This window comes from Alligator mississippiensis, chromosome 1 (genome assembly GCF_030867095.1).
Source record: "Alligator mississippiensis isolate rAllMis1 chromosome 1, rAllMis1, whole genome shotgun sequence".
NCBI lineage: Eukaryota > Metazoa > Chordata > Crocodylia > Alligatoridae > Alligator > Alligator mississippiensis.
The window spans coordinates 268,443,293-268,457,752 of record NC_081824.1 but is presented as its reverse complement, the minus strand read 5'-3'; the positions used below and the strand labels follow the sequence as shown (position 1 = coordinate 268,457,752).

At 45.0% G+C, this 14,460-nt stretch overlaps 1 protein-coding gene across 1 annotated transcript; it reads left to right on the top strand.

The window, feature by feature from the left end:
* Positions 1-320: 320 nt before the first annotated feature.
* ACP6 (acid phosphatase 6, lysophosphatidic) lies at positions 321-11,952 on the top strand. The gene is made up of 10 exons (XM_059720608.1): positions 321-512; positions 3,976-4,104; positions 4,194-4,324; positions 4,863-4,942; positions 5,764-5,851; positions 7,371-7,503; positions 9,499-9,599; positions 10,934-11,029; positions 11,247-11,412; positions 11,776-11,952. Exons 1-10 carry the CDS (start codon positions 336-338, stop codon positions 11,914-11,916), a joined length of 1,242 nt encoding a protein of 413 aa, XP_059576591.1. The 5' UTR covers positions 321-335; the 3' UTR covers positions 11,917-11,952.
* The last annotated feature ends 2,508 nt before the right edge of the window (positions 11,953-14,460 follow it).

Genomic DNA, 14,460 nt, shown 5'->3' with positions numbered 1-14,460 from the left:
CAGACACTTCACGCATACACTGTAGCTTGGCTTGACATGACTACGACCCCCCACCCCCGCACCGACACGTCCCTGTCGCAGCCTGACTAGAGGGAGAAGGGAAGGCGCGCTTAGAACCATGCACTGCAGCCCCGCCCACCCTCATACGTCATAGACCACCCGTCCGAGGCGCATGCGCCGACCCAACTTCGTTTGCTGGCACTTTACCCCATGGAATGCATCCGGAACACTGCTCTCCTCCCCCTTCCCCCCGCGGCATCTTCTGGGAATTGTAGTCCCGGAGCCACTAGGGGGGAGGACTACATTTCCCGCCAGCCGACTTCCTGCCCCACGGAATGCGATCGTGGGCTTGCGCGGCAGCGGCATTGGGCGGTCTGGCCTGCTCGGTGGCCGCGCGGGGGCCGGGGGCCGAGCGGGGCGGCCCGGGGCCGGACCTGCGGCTGGTGCGGGTGCAGGTGGTGTTCCGGCACGGCGCTCGCACGCCGCTGAAGCCCATCCCCGGCGGGCGGCAGGTGAGAGCCCCCCCACCCGCCCGCCCGCCCGCCCCTCTCCCGACACTGGCGCTGGAACGCCGGCCGCGTTCTAGAACCCCGGGGCAGCGCCTGCAGCCCGCCGCGTTCGGCGCCGGAACGCTCCGCGCGCCGCAGCCCCCGCCTGGCCTGCGGGCCGCTTCCCAGCCCAGCGCCGAGGCGGAGGGCTGCGCGAGAGCTTCTGGTCCAGTTCAGCCTCCCTTGCTGCAGCTGGAGACCGTTGCTGCTGCTCCTGTCGTCTGCTGCCACTGAGAACAGCCCTACTCCATCCTCTTTGACACCCCCAGGGAGTTGCATAGACTCATAGAAAGGGTTGCAAGAGACCTCAGGAGATCATCTAGTCCAACCCCTTGTTACGCCACCCTGGTTGCATAGTCCCAGCTCCTTTCTCAAAGCGAATTAATTACATAACTAAAGGTTGTGAGGAAAGATTAGCCTTGAAATAAGGAACCAGGAATAAGGAGCTTCCTAAAGAAAAGCCCGTGGGCTGCAGCCAACTTTCCTTGGGGCCCCCTGCTACACATTGCATACATTCCACAATTCACTGGTGAATCGCGCAATGAGTTTAGACTGCCACACGTGCAGAGTAACTTGCACAACCAACTGGTGAATCACACGATAAGTTGAGACAAAATAATTGGTATACAATTAACGGGTGAATTGCACAAGAAATTTTCACCAGCCATGCATGTAATGATCGCACCATAATAACAACTGTTGAGCTGTAAAAAGAGCCAAGCAGCTACAAAGTGAATGCTTGAAAATGTGTAACAACTGGAGAGCTAGTTTCTATCTAGTTTTTAATTTGAACGTGTGGCAGGACCCCTACAGACTGGGAATGCTACAGAGAAAGTGTTTACCCAGACACTCCCATCCCCTGCTGCCTGGCAAAGGGAAGAAGCAGGGACCCATTGCTTGAGAGTAGCAGGGTGGTTCACGCATTGCTGATTAAACTGTCTGGCCTTCTGGCTTCAACTTGGATAGCGTTCATTCTTCTGTTTTGAGTGACCTCCAGGACATTTCTTCCCCAACACTTTGTGCCCACCCAGATTGCCATGTTCCTTGAAGGCCACTGCCATGTTTTGTTTTTATTTCTTTCCAGGAAGAAGTTTCTGTGCACTTTGGTCACTTGCCAATAATGCCAGGAAGGATAAAGCATGGACTTTGGATGTAAAAAAAAAAAAAAAAAAAATCAAACAATACTATAGCTTGTGAATGTGGCCAGTTGCCTGACTTTGGGAACCTGTATTTGCAAGGTTCCAAATGCCAGTCCTTTGATATGATGTTGAGATCCTGTCAGAACCTGCCTGTTTTGATGCCAAGTCTTGTGGTTTTTTTATTGTCTCCATAGCTTAGATAATGCATAGAACTGTTGGGAAAAGAAAAAAAATCCTCGTCTGGTTTAGATCTGATGATATCATTGATGTTTGAGAACTGTTTGCATGCTAGTGCATGACTGGTTGAATGTGAATCTAGATATGGTTCTGAACGTGATCTCAAATGTCCCCAAACTCAAGCCTACAGAATATGGTAAGGCAAAGGCTTCAAACATATGAAGTTAAAAGTACAGTAAAACCTTGCTCATTTGGTCTGACACCAGGAAGTCCCTTTAAAAAAGCATTTAATTATTTTCATTAGTGAAGAGAATGCATCTACTTCATTACAATGTCCTCTCTTCATTTATTGAGTTAAAATTGAACTTACATACCATAGTATGCCAGTAAACATACTTCCCTGTAGTGCCTAAAATGATGGAGTAGGATTGGAGTGGTGGTATAGCCATGATGACCCAGGAAATGTGTGAGAAGGAAGGTTTTTTTCATGCTGTCTTCTTGAACCAGCTGTGTAGGTGGGAGAGATATTAGACAAGCCTTTGGGTATAAAGTGGCCTTCATCAGGCACTTTCTGCCCAAAAGCTTGTCTAAAATTACAAAGTCTTGGTAAAGTGAAGCTTTACTGTGGGAGTCAGCTCTTCAGTCCTTGCTGAAAAGAAAGGTTCATACATTTATTCAGAAATGTGGGAGTCAGGAAATTGCAACTGAGCAAGGCTTTAAGATCATAATTTAAAATGGAGCTAGTATCGAGTATCCAAACACGTTCTTGGACACATTGTGTTGCGTGGGTGCATATAGCCAAACGCAGAGCTGGATCATTTGCTGTTGTGTAACTTACTAAAATATTTACTGCTTTCTAATAGCATACAATCACTTTTACATGTTTGGAAACTGTTACAAAACAGTGTTTAGTGTTTAGCACAAACAAATTTGTCTTTGTCACCCTTCACTCAAAAATGTTGTTGCATGTGCAGAAATTCAGCTACAATGCTGCATTATTCTAAGGGTTGTATAATTGCATGTCATTATGTAAAAGATCTTTTTAAGTTCAGAAAAATGCTTTTAGTCGCAGTGTTTGCCAAATACTGGTAGAATCAGATTTTCTTATTTTCTTACAAAATTGCAATCAGGATGCACACAAGCGCTCTTTCCTGCCCAGGGCAGGGGGTCAGACTCGATGATCTACAAAGGTCCCTTCCGACCCTAAAGATCTATTAAATCTATTAATGCACTGTCAATACACAGCTATTGGCATTGTTTTGTTTGTTTTTTATAGTGGTTGGACAAATATAGGGCTTGAAGTGAATAAAGGACCAAGTAAAGGGTTGGGACTTAAGTTTTAAAAGGCTTTTTTTCCTCGATCTATCTGGAAGCCAGTTTTTTATTGGCTGTGTCACTAGAGAACTTTTCAATAGGACAGTAAGGGTAAGAATGGGAGTTAGCAATAACAGCTGGATGGATCCAGCTCCCTGCCCTCCTCCCCCTCCCTTTCAATGTTGTACTGAATAAAACAGAAAATGCTGTTGTACTTGTGAGTAATTGGTCTGTGGGGATCCTTCAGACTGCAAAGTGTGCGTGCTTCCTTTGGAGTAGTTGGAAAATGCATGGCAGCAGCAGTCAAGACCACCTCTCAAGTTCCCCACCAATACAGACACAAAATAGGGGTGTATTTGACACTTAAGCAAGTGCTGTCTAAGGCAAACAGATCTGTTCCAAAGCAGGCTGCTCCAACTGAGCCATCCCCCTGACTTGAGCATCACTGCAATTCACCATGTCCTTTATGGACTCCAGCTGAGGTTCTCAGTTCCAGGGCAGTAGCTCTATCCTTTAGCTAAAGAAGTTTGATTTGGTATGAGTCATAGTAGCAATTATCTCCTAATGCTGCTTCTGCTGTGAGATGGGGCATGGCCAGTGTCTCAATACAGGCCTTTGTTCTGGACTGAGAAGTCTTAGTGCTGTATGTTTCCAGAGGCCATGTTCTGTGGTGGGAGATCGTGGAGTCCTGTTGTCTCCTGTTTGTTCCTGTCATAAGCAGACTGCACACTGTGTTCCCATGTGCTTCTCTTGGTCTGATGCAATTCACTTTCCATTTCTCTTGCTTTTTGCTATAGGTGGAATGGCATCCTACCCTGTTGGAAGTCCCTGCTCAAACTCAGTTTGATTATACAGTAACTGACCTCAATGGTGGCCCAAGACCCCATTCCCATTTTGAAGATCAATATAAAAAAACTGTGCTGAAGGTGAGGGACTCTTTCCTGTTATCTAGACGTTCCCTTGCAACTTGCTTATTTCCACATCTTGAATACAACCCCACCATTTCTCTCCCCAGGGTGGTGTGATTGCAGGGCAGCTGACGAGGGTTGGGATGCAGCAGATGTTTGCACTGGGGGAGAGGCTAAGGAGAAGCTACGTAGAGGAACTCAACTTCCTGTCCTCAGCATACAAGCCTTCCGAGGTGTTGTGAGTCTCTGACGTTTTTGTTCCAAGTCCTCAGCTACCCCTGCTCTTCCTTATTGAAGGAAGGCCTCAGTCCTGCATGGGCTTCTCCTGCCTGCATGTAGCAGATTCTTTACAGGGAGCTATGGCTGACCCTTCCCACCTGTACTATCTGGCTTGTACAATTTGGTATGAAGAGTCACTAGTGATTTCAACCATTAAAGTCCCCAGCAATGTCATTGATGACAGTGGGCACTAGAAGCAACTATTTCATGGTGGGGTTCTGCAGATTCCATTCCATGGATACAGCCTGAGAACATAACACAAGTGCCATGTTGTGTCCTACTACAGGTCCAGGTAGCCCAGTACCTCGTATCTCCCAGTAGCAGAATGGATGCTAAGGGAAAAGAGTATATAAGGAGGACCACACTGATTGTCCCTTTCTTTTCATCCCTTAGAGCTTGCAGTACTTAGAGGTCTAGGAAATTTTAAGTAGAAGGTTGCCACCCTCCTTACAGGAAGGAGATGCATGCCATTTCACCAGTTGTCTTCTCTTTTTTAGTGTCCGTTCCACCAATATAATTCGGAATCTGGAGTCCACGCGCTGTCTGCTGGCTGGGCTGTTCCAACAGCAGAGAGAAGGTGAGAGGGAGGATTGTATCTGATTTGCTTCCCATTCTCATGCTCCATAGGCCCTGGACACTGTCTTGTCTCACACCTCATCATGTTCTAGGCTTGTTGTTCCTCCACCACTTCTGCTGCCTATTGATCCCATCTCAGGTGTCTTCTGACTGCTGCCTTTTCTGTCTGTTTGCCTTTTGCACCATCTCCTCAGCTTTGTTCAGGTGTGCAGGCTTTGTCTCTTGCCACCAGTGCTGCAAACTCAATGTGAATGAGGAGCAGCATCAGAAACAGATGATGAAAAACAGGAAAAGTGGCAGGTCAAAAGCAGACCCCACCCTGTTGTGCCAATCACACAGTGTACTCACTATCATGAGCACTAATTCGTTCCCCAAGAGAGCATCTCCTTTCTGCTTTCAGAGCATTTTGCTCCAGAGAATGACCGCAAAAGTGACTCTGCAGTTCATCGCTCCAGAAGGAATGCAGGAAGGGGCAGATGCTAAAGCAAGCAAGCAACAGCCATAGGAAATTCAGGCAGTAGGACTGACCCCAGATTTCAAGAACAAGAAAACTCCCTGGGGTAGGGATTATCATGTACTAAGTGTATGGGGCTTAACATGATGGATTTTGCCTATAGATGATGCCACAAAACTGACAAAAAACAAAACCTGGCATAGCTGGGTATGAGGACAGTGATTCTGGCACCAAAGAAGTGCCTCCAGTTGCCTTCCATAAGGATTATAGGACTGGGTCGCAGGGCCATGACAGTAACTAAAATAGTACAAGCCATACCTCATGCTGTGCGTGGGATTATAAAAGCTTCTTTTTGTTTGATTCTACAGGACCCATCACAATTGTCACAGATGAAGCAAACACCGAAATCCTATACCCCAATTATCAGAATTGCCAACGCCTGAAACACTTGAGCAGGTGAATTGCCATTCACACCTTCCCCTTTGATGTCACTATAGTGTCATAGCCTGGTAATACTTTAAAGTATCATGTTTTCATTCACTGAACTCTTCCTAGAGCAGCGGTGTACTCTGGATAGAATTAGATGCGATGTCAAAAGTAACGTGACATTGCTCAAAAAATACCACTTGACAGCATGAAGAACATCTGAGCATTTCTTGAAATATTAGTTTAATCCAGAACAGTCACATATGCACTACTTGTAAAGTTACTGCATTTCTTATGCCATGTAGTGATGCAAGTTTGTCTTAATTATGCCATTCAATACCTAACATGCTTGGATTTCTTTTATATTTGCCCTTCCTTGTTTTGTAATCATTACAACATCCCTTTCATATTTATACCTTTAATTAATAAATACTCAGCCTCAAAATTACCAAATTAAATAAAAATCTATTTCTCTAAAACAAAATCTGGGTTGGAAGAACATTAAGGTGGCAAAGTTCAAGCACTCAACTTAGTAAAGGGTAGAACTGATATCACCTCCACTGTCTCATTCCGTCTCTGGCATGTGGGCTGAGATGTGTGTTGGAGTGCACATCGCAGCCCTGTAGAAGTGATCAGAAGTCACATGCACAGACAGAATTCTTACTGTGGCTCCCCTCAATAATCTAGGATATAGAAAGGATGTAGAAAAGAAGAGTTTGGTGGCTGAATGAGGCAAACTATGATGCCACGTGCACATCATCACTGACATTTACAGCATTAACAACCAAATGCCCAACAAATTCTATCTGCACGTGCAAATAGCAATTTCATGAGGTAGAGGGATATAGCTGAGTTGGTGAACACTCCTTCCCTAACTCCAAGGCTACCCCCCCTGACAAAAATTTAGACACCTGAGATTTGAAGCCAGAACTAGCACTGTTCAAGAGGGTGAGAGTGGGGAAGTTTCTGTTTGCATGTATTTAACATTCCTCCTGAGGCAGAGGCTAGCATGGAAATGTTCAGCCCAAGTGGTTGACATTTAACAGAGTTAAAAGCAATTGAAAAGAGGGTCCTACGATAGAAAATGGTATCACTGTGCATTTCTTTGATAGCACAAAAATGTAGAATCGGTTCAAAACATCTGTTCTTTCCTTGTGAAGCAAGTTGCATTCCTTGAAAGCACAAGTGGGCTGAGGTCCCATACAACAGCCTATTCACAGATGTGGAATTGCTGCTTAGGGTATCCTGCTTTGAGTGAGACATGAGTGTTTCAAAAGATTACTTCTTTTCAATAAGCCTCCCCACACTTCAAATTCTGATGACACAGCCAGACTTGGCATCAGAACAGACGCTTAGAATCTGTTGCTTCTCACAGTGGAGCTCCAAACACTGAGATACCCTCCAGCACTGGGGAGGTTCCACTGTCTCCATCCTCCCACTGCTGGGGGGACAATCCCCAGTGGAAGTGTGGGCAGATTCTCCTCTTGTGCTTGCCAGGGTGTCTAAGAACCTATGTCAAAATCTGCTTTTGTTTTTTGGCTTTGGACAGAGATAAAATGGGCAGTGTCTTGTGGCAGCCAGGCATTTCTGATGATCTGAAGACCATTAAAAAGAAGATGGGTATTGACACTGATAAGCAGGTGGATTTTTTCCTTCTACTTGACAACATCTTTGCTGAACAGGTGAGATGGGGCATACACACAGCTGCAGCCTAATAAGTTATAACAAACTGCCTGCAATATTTCCTCATTGAGGCTCCCAATCCTTCAGGATGACCTATGCAGACAGTTCCCTGGGCTAGAGCAAAACTCCACTGAAGTCAGTGGCATTTCACAGGCATCTGTCTGTGAATCCCAGTAGGCTAAAGCAAGTTCTTAAGGAAGCAGCAGATTGGAGGAATGTTGTCTGAACAAAGGGCCTGATTCTGTTCAGTGCTGAGGACACTTTCCTTTCCATGGTATCAGTGGAGGCTGGAGGTATCTACTTAAATAATAGACATTTTATTAAATGGCAAGGTCTCCCTCCTGCATTTGGTTTATGAAGCTCAGTTGTTAACTCACAGTTACTCCCACAGTGGTCCTCTCCCAGGGCTCCCTCTACAGGCATAACACAGCTTTGCAGCAATCCAGCCACTGGTCTGAAGCATCCACATGAAGGAGATTTAGCCTTCTGGTTGGGTCCATAGAAATTCCCCCTTTTGAGGGTCAGTAGCAATCCAGAAGGCAAATGAAAGACAAATGAAATCACTCGGCATTTTGGTAGGAATCATTTTCTTCAGAGAAACCTTGTAGGTCAAAACCCCAGCTGGGCTCCAAGGTGAGTGTATGTCAGTAGCTCTAAAGCTACTGACTTAGTAGTCAAGGCCCTTCCTTTCTGTAGGGAGAGGGACAACAGAGGCATCTAAGAAGTTCCTGCCTTCATCCAAACCCCTTTCTCTATCTGGTCTACCACCAGTTGGGTGACACGTCTCCTTTTGAGCTTCTTCTCTCTGACATCTCTTACAGGTGTGGTGAAGTAGAACTGATTGACCCCATTAACCCTGTGGTGACAAGTATAGGGTTTGTGTAAATGCCTTCCCCATCACAATACATATTTGCAAAGTGTTTATATGATCAACAGCTACAGACCCCTTTCCACCCTGCTTCTCTCACGGTGCACATGGTCCAGATCTAGTCCCTTTCCAGCGGTTGCTTTGGTTAACTTGTGTAAGAACAGGTTATGTGGATAACCTTGAGAAGGTCCAGAGGAGGGCTGTAGGTATGGTTATGGGCCTGTAGGTAAGATTCTACAAGGAGAGATTGAGGGACCTGAATCTCTTCAGCCTCAGCAAAAGGAGGCTGAGAGGGGATCTTGCAGCCATCTGCAAATTCATCAGGGAGGGTAGCAAGGAATAGGGGACACACTGTTTACCAGGTCGCCCCTTGGGGTTATTAAGAACAACAGCCATAAACTGACAGAGAGCAGATATAGATTAGACATTAGGAAAAAAAGTCTTTACAGTAAGGGCTGCCAAAATCTGGATTGGGCTTCCAAGGGAGGTGGTGTTCTTCCCTACCTTGGAGATCTTTAAGAGTAGATTAAACAAGCACCTAGCTGAGGTCATCTGACTCCAGCACTTTTTCCTGCCTAAGGGCAGAGTGTCAGACTCAATGATCTACAAAGGTCCCTTCCGACCCTAAAAATCTATTAAATCTATGAACAGTCTTCATCCTAGCCTTCCTCTTGAGTTTGGCAGCCCCTGGTTTTCCTGCAGGACTCCTATTCTCTGTTTCAGTTTCCTCTACCTGGGAGAAGGGGAGGAGCTCAAAGCCTTTTTTGATAATCCTATCATAAATTGACGGATTAGGACCCCCCCCCCCCGCTCCGGCTGTCAACATCTCCATCCCATGGCAATAAAATGAAGTATTTTTGTTTATACCCTCAGGCACAAATGTGTGTCTTCCATTTGTATAAGCACAGCTCTTCTGTCAAATAACCTACAAATGCTAAACTACCAAAGACGAGTAATCGGTCACCAGTATAGGTTCACAAAGGATGTTTCTGGTGCAGAACCAATAAATGCCCAGATTTAGATATGGTGTGCATATATCATCTGTACCTGGTCTCCATAGCTGGCTCCTTACCAGGGCAGACCTAATGGCTGCATGCTGTTTGTTTTACCTTGCCTGTTTTTCCAGGTGCACGACTTGCCCAGCTGCCCTGTGCTGAAGAGCTTCCTGCACATGATCGAGCAGCGATCTATTGACTCTTTCCTTTACATTATGGCATATGCTTCCAGGTGGTATTTTCTACTCCTGCCTCCAGTCTTGGGACAGTCCTGAGTAAAAGGAGCTTGGGGGAAGGTTCCAGCAAGGGAGGCTGAAGCAAATGAGCATGTACCCCTTTTATAGAACATAATTCCAGATGCATCAAATCTAAACCCCAGTAAGCAAATAGCTATCCTGGTGATGCATCATTTGTTACACACAGCAGGCCTGTGATTAGACCATGAATACTAGGGGAAAAATAGAGAGCAACTTCTAGGCTTGCAAAACACGACAAAAGGAAGCCAGTGCTACACATAGCAAATAAAGTTCCTCCTGATGGTGTGTGGAAGTGGCTTTGCTACTGCTTTAGCACCTGTGACAGTGAACTGCAACTCTTCCTTTAAAAGCAGGCTTGGAGTTGCTATGCTTTCCAGTACTGGCGATGCTTTTGCCTTCTATTAGTTCAGTAGCCAGTAATATTTTCCTGGATCATTAATTACACTGTTTTGGGCTTCCCTGCCATCCTCCCTCTAGTTACATAGAAAAGACTGCATGTCAAAACCCAGTGTAACACTTCCCAGATAGTACTTAACAAAGCAAGAACTTTGACCAGATGTTGCTTTATTGAAATCAAAATGGGAGGGGAGGGAAGAATGTTAAGTAAAGATATCATTAGAAAGGTTTGTCAGAGAGCATCCCAATTCCCCCCCTCCCCCCCCCCTTCCACGTCAGTGCACTCATTTGGGAGATGCAGCCTCAAGTACCTGGCCATCCCCCAGGGAGTACTCTAACCCCTAGGTTATTGGCTGTTCTATGATAGGCATCTCTCTTGCTTGTGATATTTCCCTCTCCCAGCCCTCCCCTCCTAACCCCCCCCCCCCCCAAAAAAAAAATCAGGTCTCAGATTTGTCCCAGATAGGAACAAAGAGCAGATCTTGAAACCCCAGTACTTATTGCAAGGTGTGACTGTTCTCTAGCCAGCTTCAGTCATATCCCTTCAGCTGAAATCTGTATATTCAGAAAAGAAATGGGGAAGTGAAATAAAGTATAAATCATCAAGAGTTCTCACTTTTTCTCTTTGCAAGGCCCAAATCTTGAGAGACTTGTCTTCTTGACATCTCTCCTCCCACTCACAATCAGGAATCTTTACACACGCTTTCCTCCAAGATGCACTTGCATAAACATCTTTGGCATCTAAGCAATTGCTTTAATGGAAAGTTAACAGTAGGAATTGTATTTAATGGTTCTTGGTTGCATTTCATATACTTTATCACCTAGTAATAAGAGAACAAGTCCCCAGGTCTCAATAGCAATTGTCTAAACCTGAACAAAATAGGAACTTACTTTCAAATTCTGTCTCTTCTAGGGAAGTTCTTCAAATGGCTGTTGGTCCCCTTCTTTATGCACTCCAAAAAAATATGCTGGAAGCAGTGGCTTCACCATCTTCAGCTACAACAGCCAGGTACAGAACAAAATTGTTTCTCTGTCCACGATGAATTCCAACTGGCTGCCCATGAAGAACTGTTTCAAATAGCAATTGAATGAACAAGTAGGGAAAAGCTAGATGTGGCAGTTAAATGCTAATCCAGCTGTTAGCCAAAGGTAAATGAGTGATACCTAGAGATCTCTGGAGAAATAAATGTAGCTAACATTTACTTTAGCATTTTTCTCCCCATCAGAAAGTTCATTCTCTATGCTTCTCATGATGTTACCCTCATCCCTCTCTTGATGGCACTGGGAATCTTCGATCACAAATGGCCCCCGTATGCCTCAGATGTGACAATAGAACTGTATCAGCACCAGCATTCCAAAGAGTGGTTTGTACGCCTGTCTTACTGCGGACAGGTAAAGGACCTTTTTGGCATCTCTCTAATGCAAGCACTAGATATTGGGCCTCCCTCTCAGATTTGCCTAGATATGCAGCCCACTAGGCTGTGGAGCGAGTTTGGCTTGGTAGCATGGACACAGGACAGGTAGTCAGGCTCTTGATCCTCTTCCTGACTAGCCCAGTTCTGTGCAGACTTTGGATAAGGGTCTTTGGTTTCAGCTTTTCCAATTTTCCCTTAGGCCAGTTGCTTGTTTAGTTCATGGGGGGAGGAAGATTTTCAAAGTGCTTTAGGATTATCCACCAGGAGCTTTGGCCAAGCAAACGTTGCTTTAAAAACATAAATAAATAGAAGAGCAGACATACAAATGGTCTCTTTGCAGGAGCAAGTAGTGAAAGGATGCAAGACAGGTCTGTGTCCACTGGAAGAATTTCTAAACGCTGTCTCACACTACATCCTGAGTCCAGAGGAGTACAGTACCCTTTGTTCCCAGATGGAGAAGAAACAGCAGACTGTCTCATAATGAGCATTTTAGATTAAATTCAGTGTATTGCCTAAACTTTTTGTTCTTGAATTCTTTCACCTCTCCAATCGAAAAAGTCCCTCTGGCGACGATTAGACCAATTTATATCAGTCACAGGATTCTACAGGTATGCATCGCTGGTAACAACAGTATCGGAAGACACAAGACGTAGCGGAGTTAACAGAATCTCTCTAAATTTCTGTGTTAAGTACTGCCTCTCAAAGTAGGAGCTGGACATAAAAGCACAGGGAAGGAGGCTGAGGATCACTGAAAAACCAAAGCTTTACGCTGACTTGCAGCTGTAACGATAACAACAGAAAAATGCAGCTCCATCACCCCTAACAGCAGTGATAGAAGCATATCTCAACAGCCAGCCTACTGTCAGAGAAGCTTCTCCACTGTACCTTGGTGGTGATTCCAAAGAGCGCCACGTTAGCTACTGTTCCCTTCCACACCAGTGAAGTTGCTCTGCATAGAGAAGCCCACCCCACAGGTACACACATGCTGCTTGGAACTTGTGCATAGACCTCACCCTGTTCTAAGGGGATAGACGCTCCCACTTTCTTTTGCCCTGTCACGGTAGATCTGGAAATTCTTCTGCTTTGAGTATGCAAATAAACAGAGGGAACCAAGAACAAATATTGGAGCAGATCATCACAGCACAAAGCACACCAGAACCACTGGCCAAGTTTCTAGGTGAACTCTTCAGCTTCAAACAATAGTTTGCTGTTTAAGCTTATGAGTCCAGATTTCACAAAGCCAGGCTGGGTCACATCTGGCTTATAGTTAACCAGAGAGCACTAAAGCAGTGTTTTTCAACCTTTTTCATTTGTGAACCCCTAAAAAATTTCAAATGAAGATATGGGCCCCTTTGAATCATGTGGGTATTCACATACTTTTAATTGATCCTCGTCATCTTTCACAGACCCCTTTCACAGACCCCTTAGACAAAGTCTGTGGACCCCCAGGGGTCCGCAGACCACAGGTTGAAAACCACTGCTCTACAGCATACCAAGTGTTCCTGAAAGTGCTGTTGGTTTAGGTGGCAACACTTTTCTCTGCTGTAGTAAATAGTAAGGAGCACTATATTTCCAGAGGTGCTACTCTCAACTTAATGTGCAAGTCATAAGTCCTGATTGCTTTTGGCTGCCCATGTTTCCATGGTACCGTGTGATGCCCTGAATTGCTTTAGGAGGAAAGGGCTGCTTGGGGTCTGTCTACGTAAATAGCTCTGCAGTTTGCTGTGTACTGCAATCCTTTTCCAGATTGCCGGGCTGCTGCTATAATTCATGCAGTGCCAGGTACATATAAACTGAAAGTGCTCTTAATTAGAAGTGTGGGCTGCATTTGCCTCTCCCCTTTCTTTAGACAACCCCCATGTACCACTGTTACATATTGACAAAATGCATAATGGAAGGCATAATTTGCATGCTTAAATACAGAGTCTAAAGTTCACTGCATGCAATAACAGTCAGAAAAACCAAAAGCAAACAAAAAAATCATCATTCTCCATCAAGTTCTTTAAGCATCCTGAAAATAAGTGTCACTGCAGGTGTCACCTGAGCAGCTTGGGTAGGACATGGCACAGGTGCTCAGGGAAGAGCAATGGAAGCAATTAAAATGTAAAAAATGCCTTATTTATGAAGAGATTGGAAAGATCTGGCTTGCTTAGAAAGGAGAGGTAAGGGTCATCATCACAGGTGGTCTGGTGCAATGATTAATGGTATGCCTAAGGTAAAACAGGAATTATTTTTCTCATACTACAAGAACAGAACAGCATCCAGTGAAAGGGAACAGCAGCAAGAATTAAAACACTCTGCAACTAAGTAGTGTGGCACAGATACCCCAAGCTCCAATCTGCTCAGAAGAAGCTGCTCTCACATTTTAGTCATTACCAGTGACTAGCAGCAATAGTTCCTACTACACAACTTGGAGGCAATGTGGTGAGAGCACATTAAAGTTCAAATACACTGTGGGCTGGGGTCATTTTTCAGGAGCTATTAAGAGTAATCTTGTGTGTACATGGTTTCTGGCACACTAGGACACCGATTCTGACATCCAGACACTTCTGCAATGGAAAAAAATATATAACTCCTTTTTCTGAGGGCAGATCAGTGTCATTTAAAAACACTGACCACCACCTATCCTGGAGAAAGTCATTAAGACTTGATGATAATGGTAAGTTTTACATGAGGGAACTTGAGCTGCTAACTGATGTTAGTCAATCCAGGCTTTGAGAACAGATGTTGTAGCTGAAACAGCCAAAGTTTAGACATGTTCCCAGCTCTTGCAGGGAGAATTCCTGTTCTCTAGAATCTTGAGAAAGAGTTGATGGCCATAGAGGTGCATCATGTTCTTATAAGCAGCTCAGCCAGTTCACATTTCAGCTATTTCACATTTCCCTTACATAACACTTACCATTCCCAACAAAACAGCTGACATAAGAACATGATGCACCTCTTTCTCAAGGTTCTAAACTGAGAACGAGGATTCTCTGCAAGAGCATGGAGCATGTCTAAACGTGGCCATTTCAGCTACACAAAA

Coding starts and splice junctions, on each gene's coding strand:
- ACP6 (XM_059720608.1), top strand. CDS start 336: ATGCGATCGTGGGCTTGCGCGGCAGCGGCATTGGGCGGTCTGGCCTGC. Junction 9,600..10,933: donor ATTATGGCATATGCTTCCAG/GTGGTATTTTCT, acceptor TGTCTCTTCTAG/GGAAGTTCTTCAAATGGCTG. Junction 11,413..11,775: donor GCCTGTCTTACTGCGGACAG/GTAAAGGACCTT, acceptor GTCTCTTTGCAG/GAGCAAGTAGTGAAAGGATG.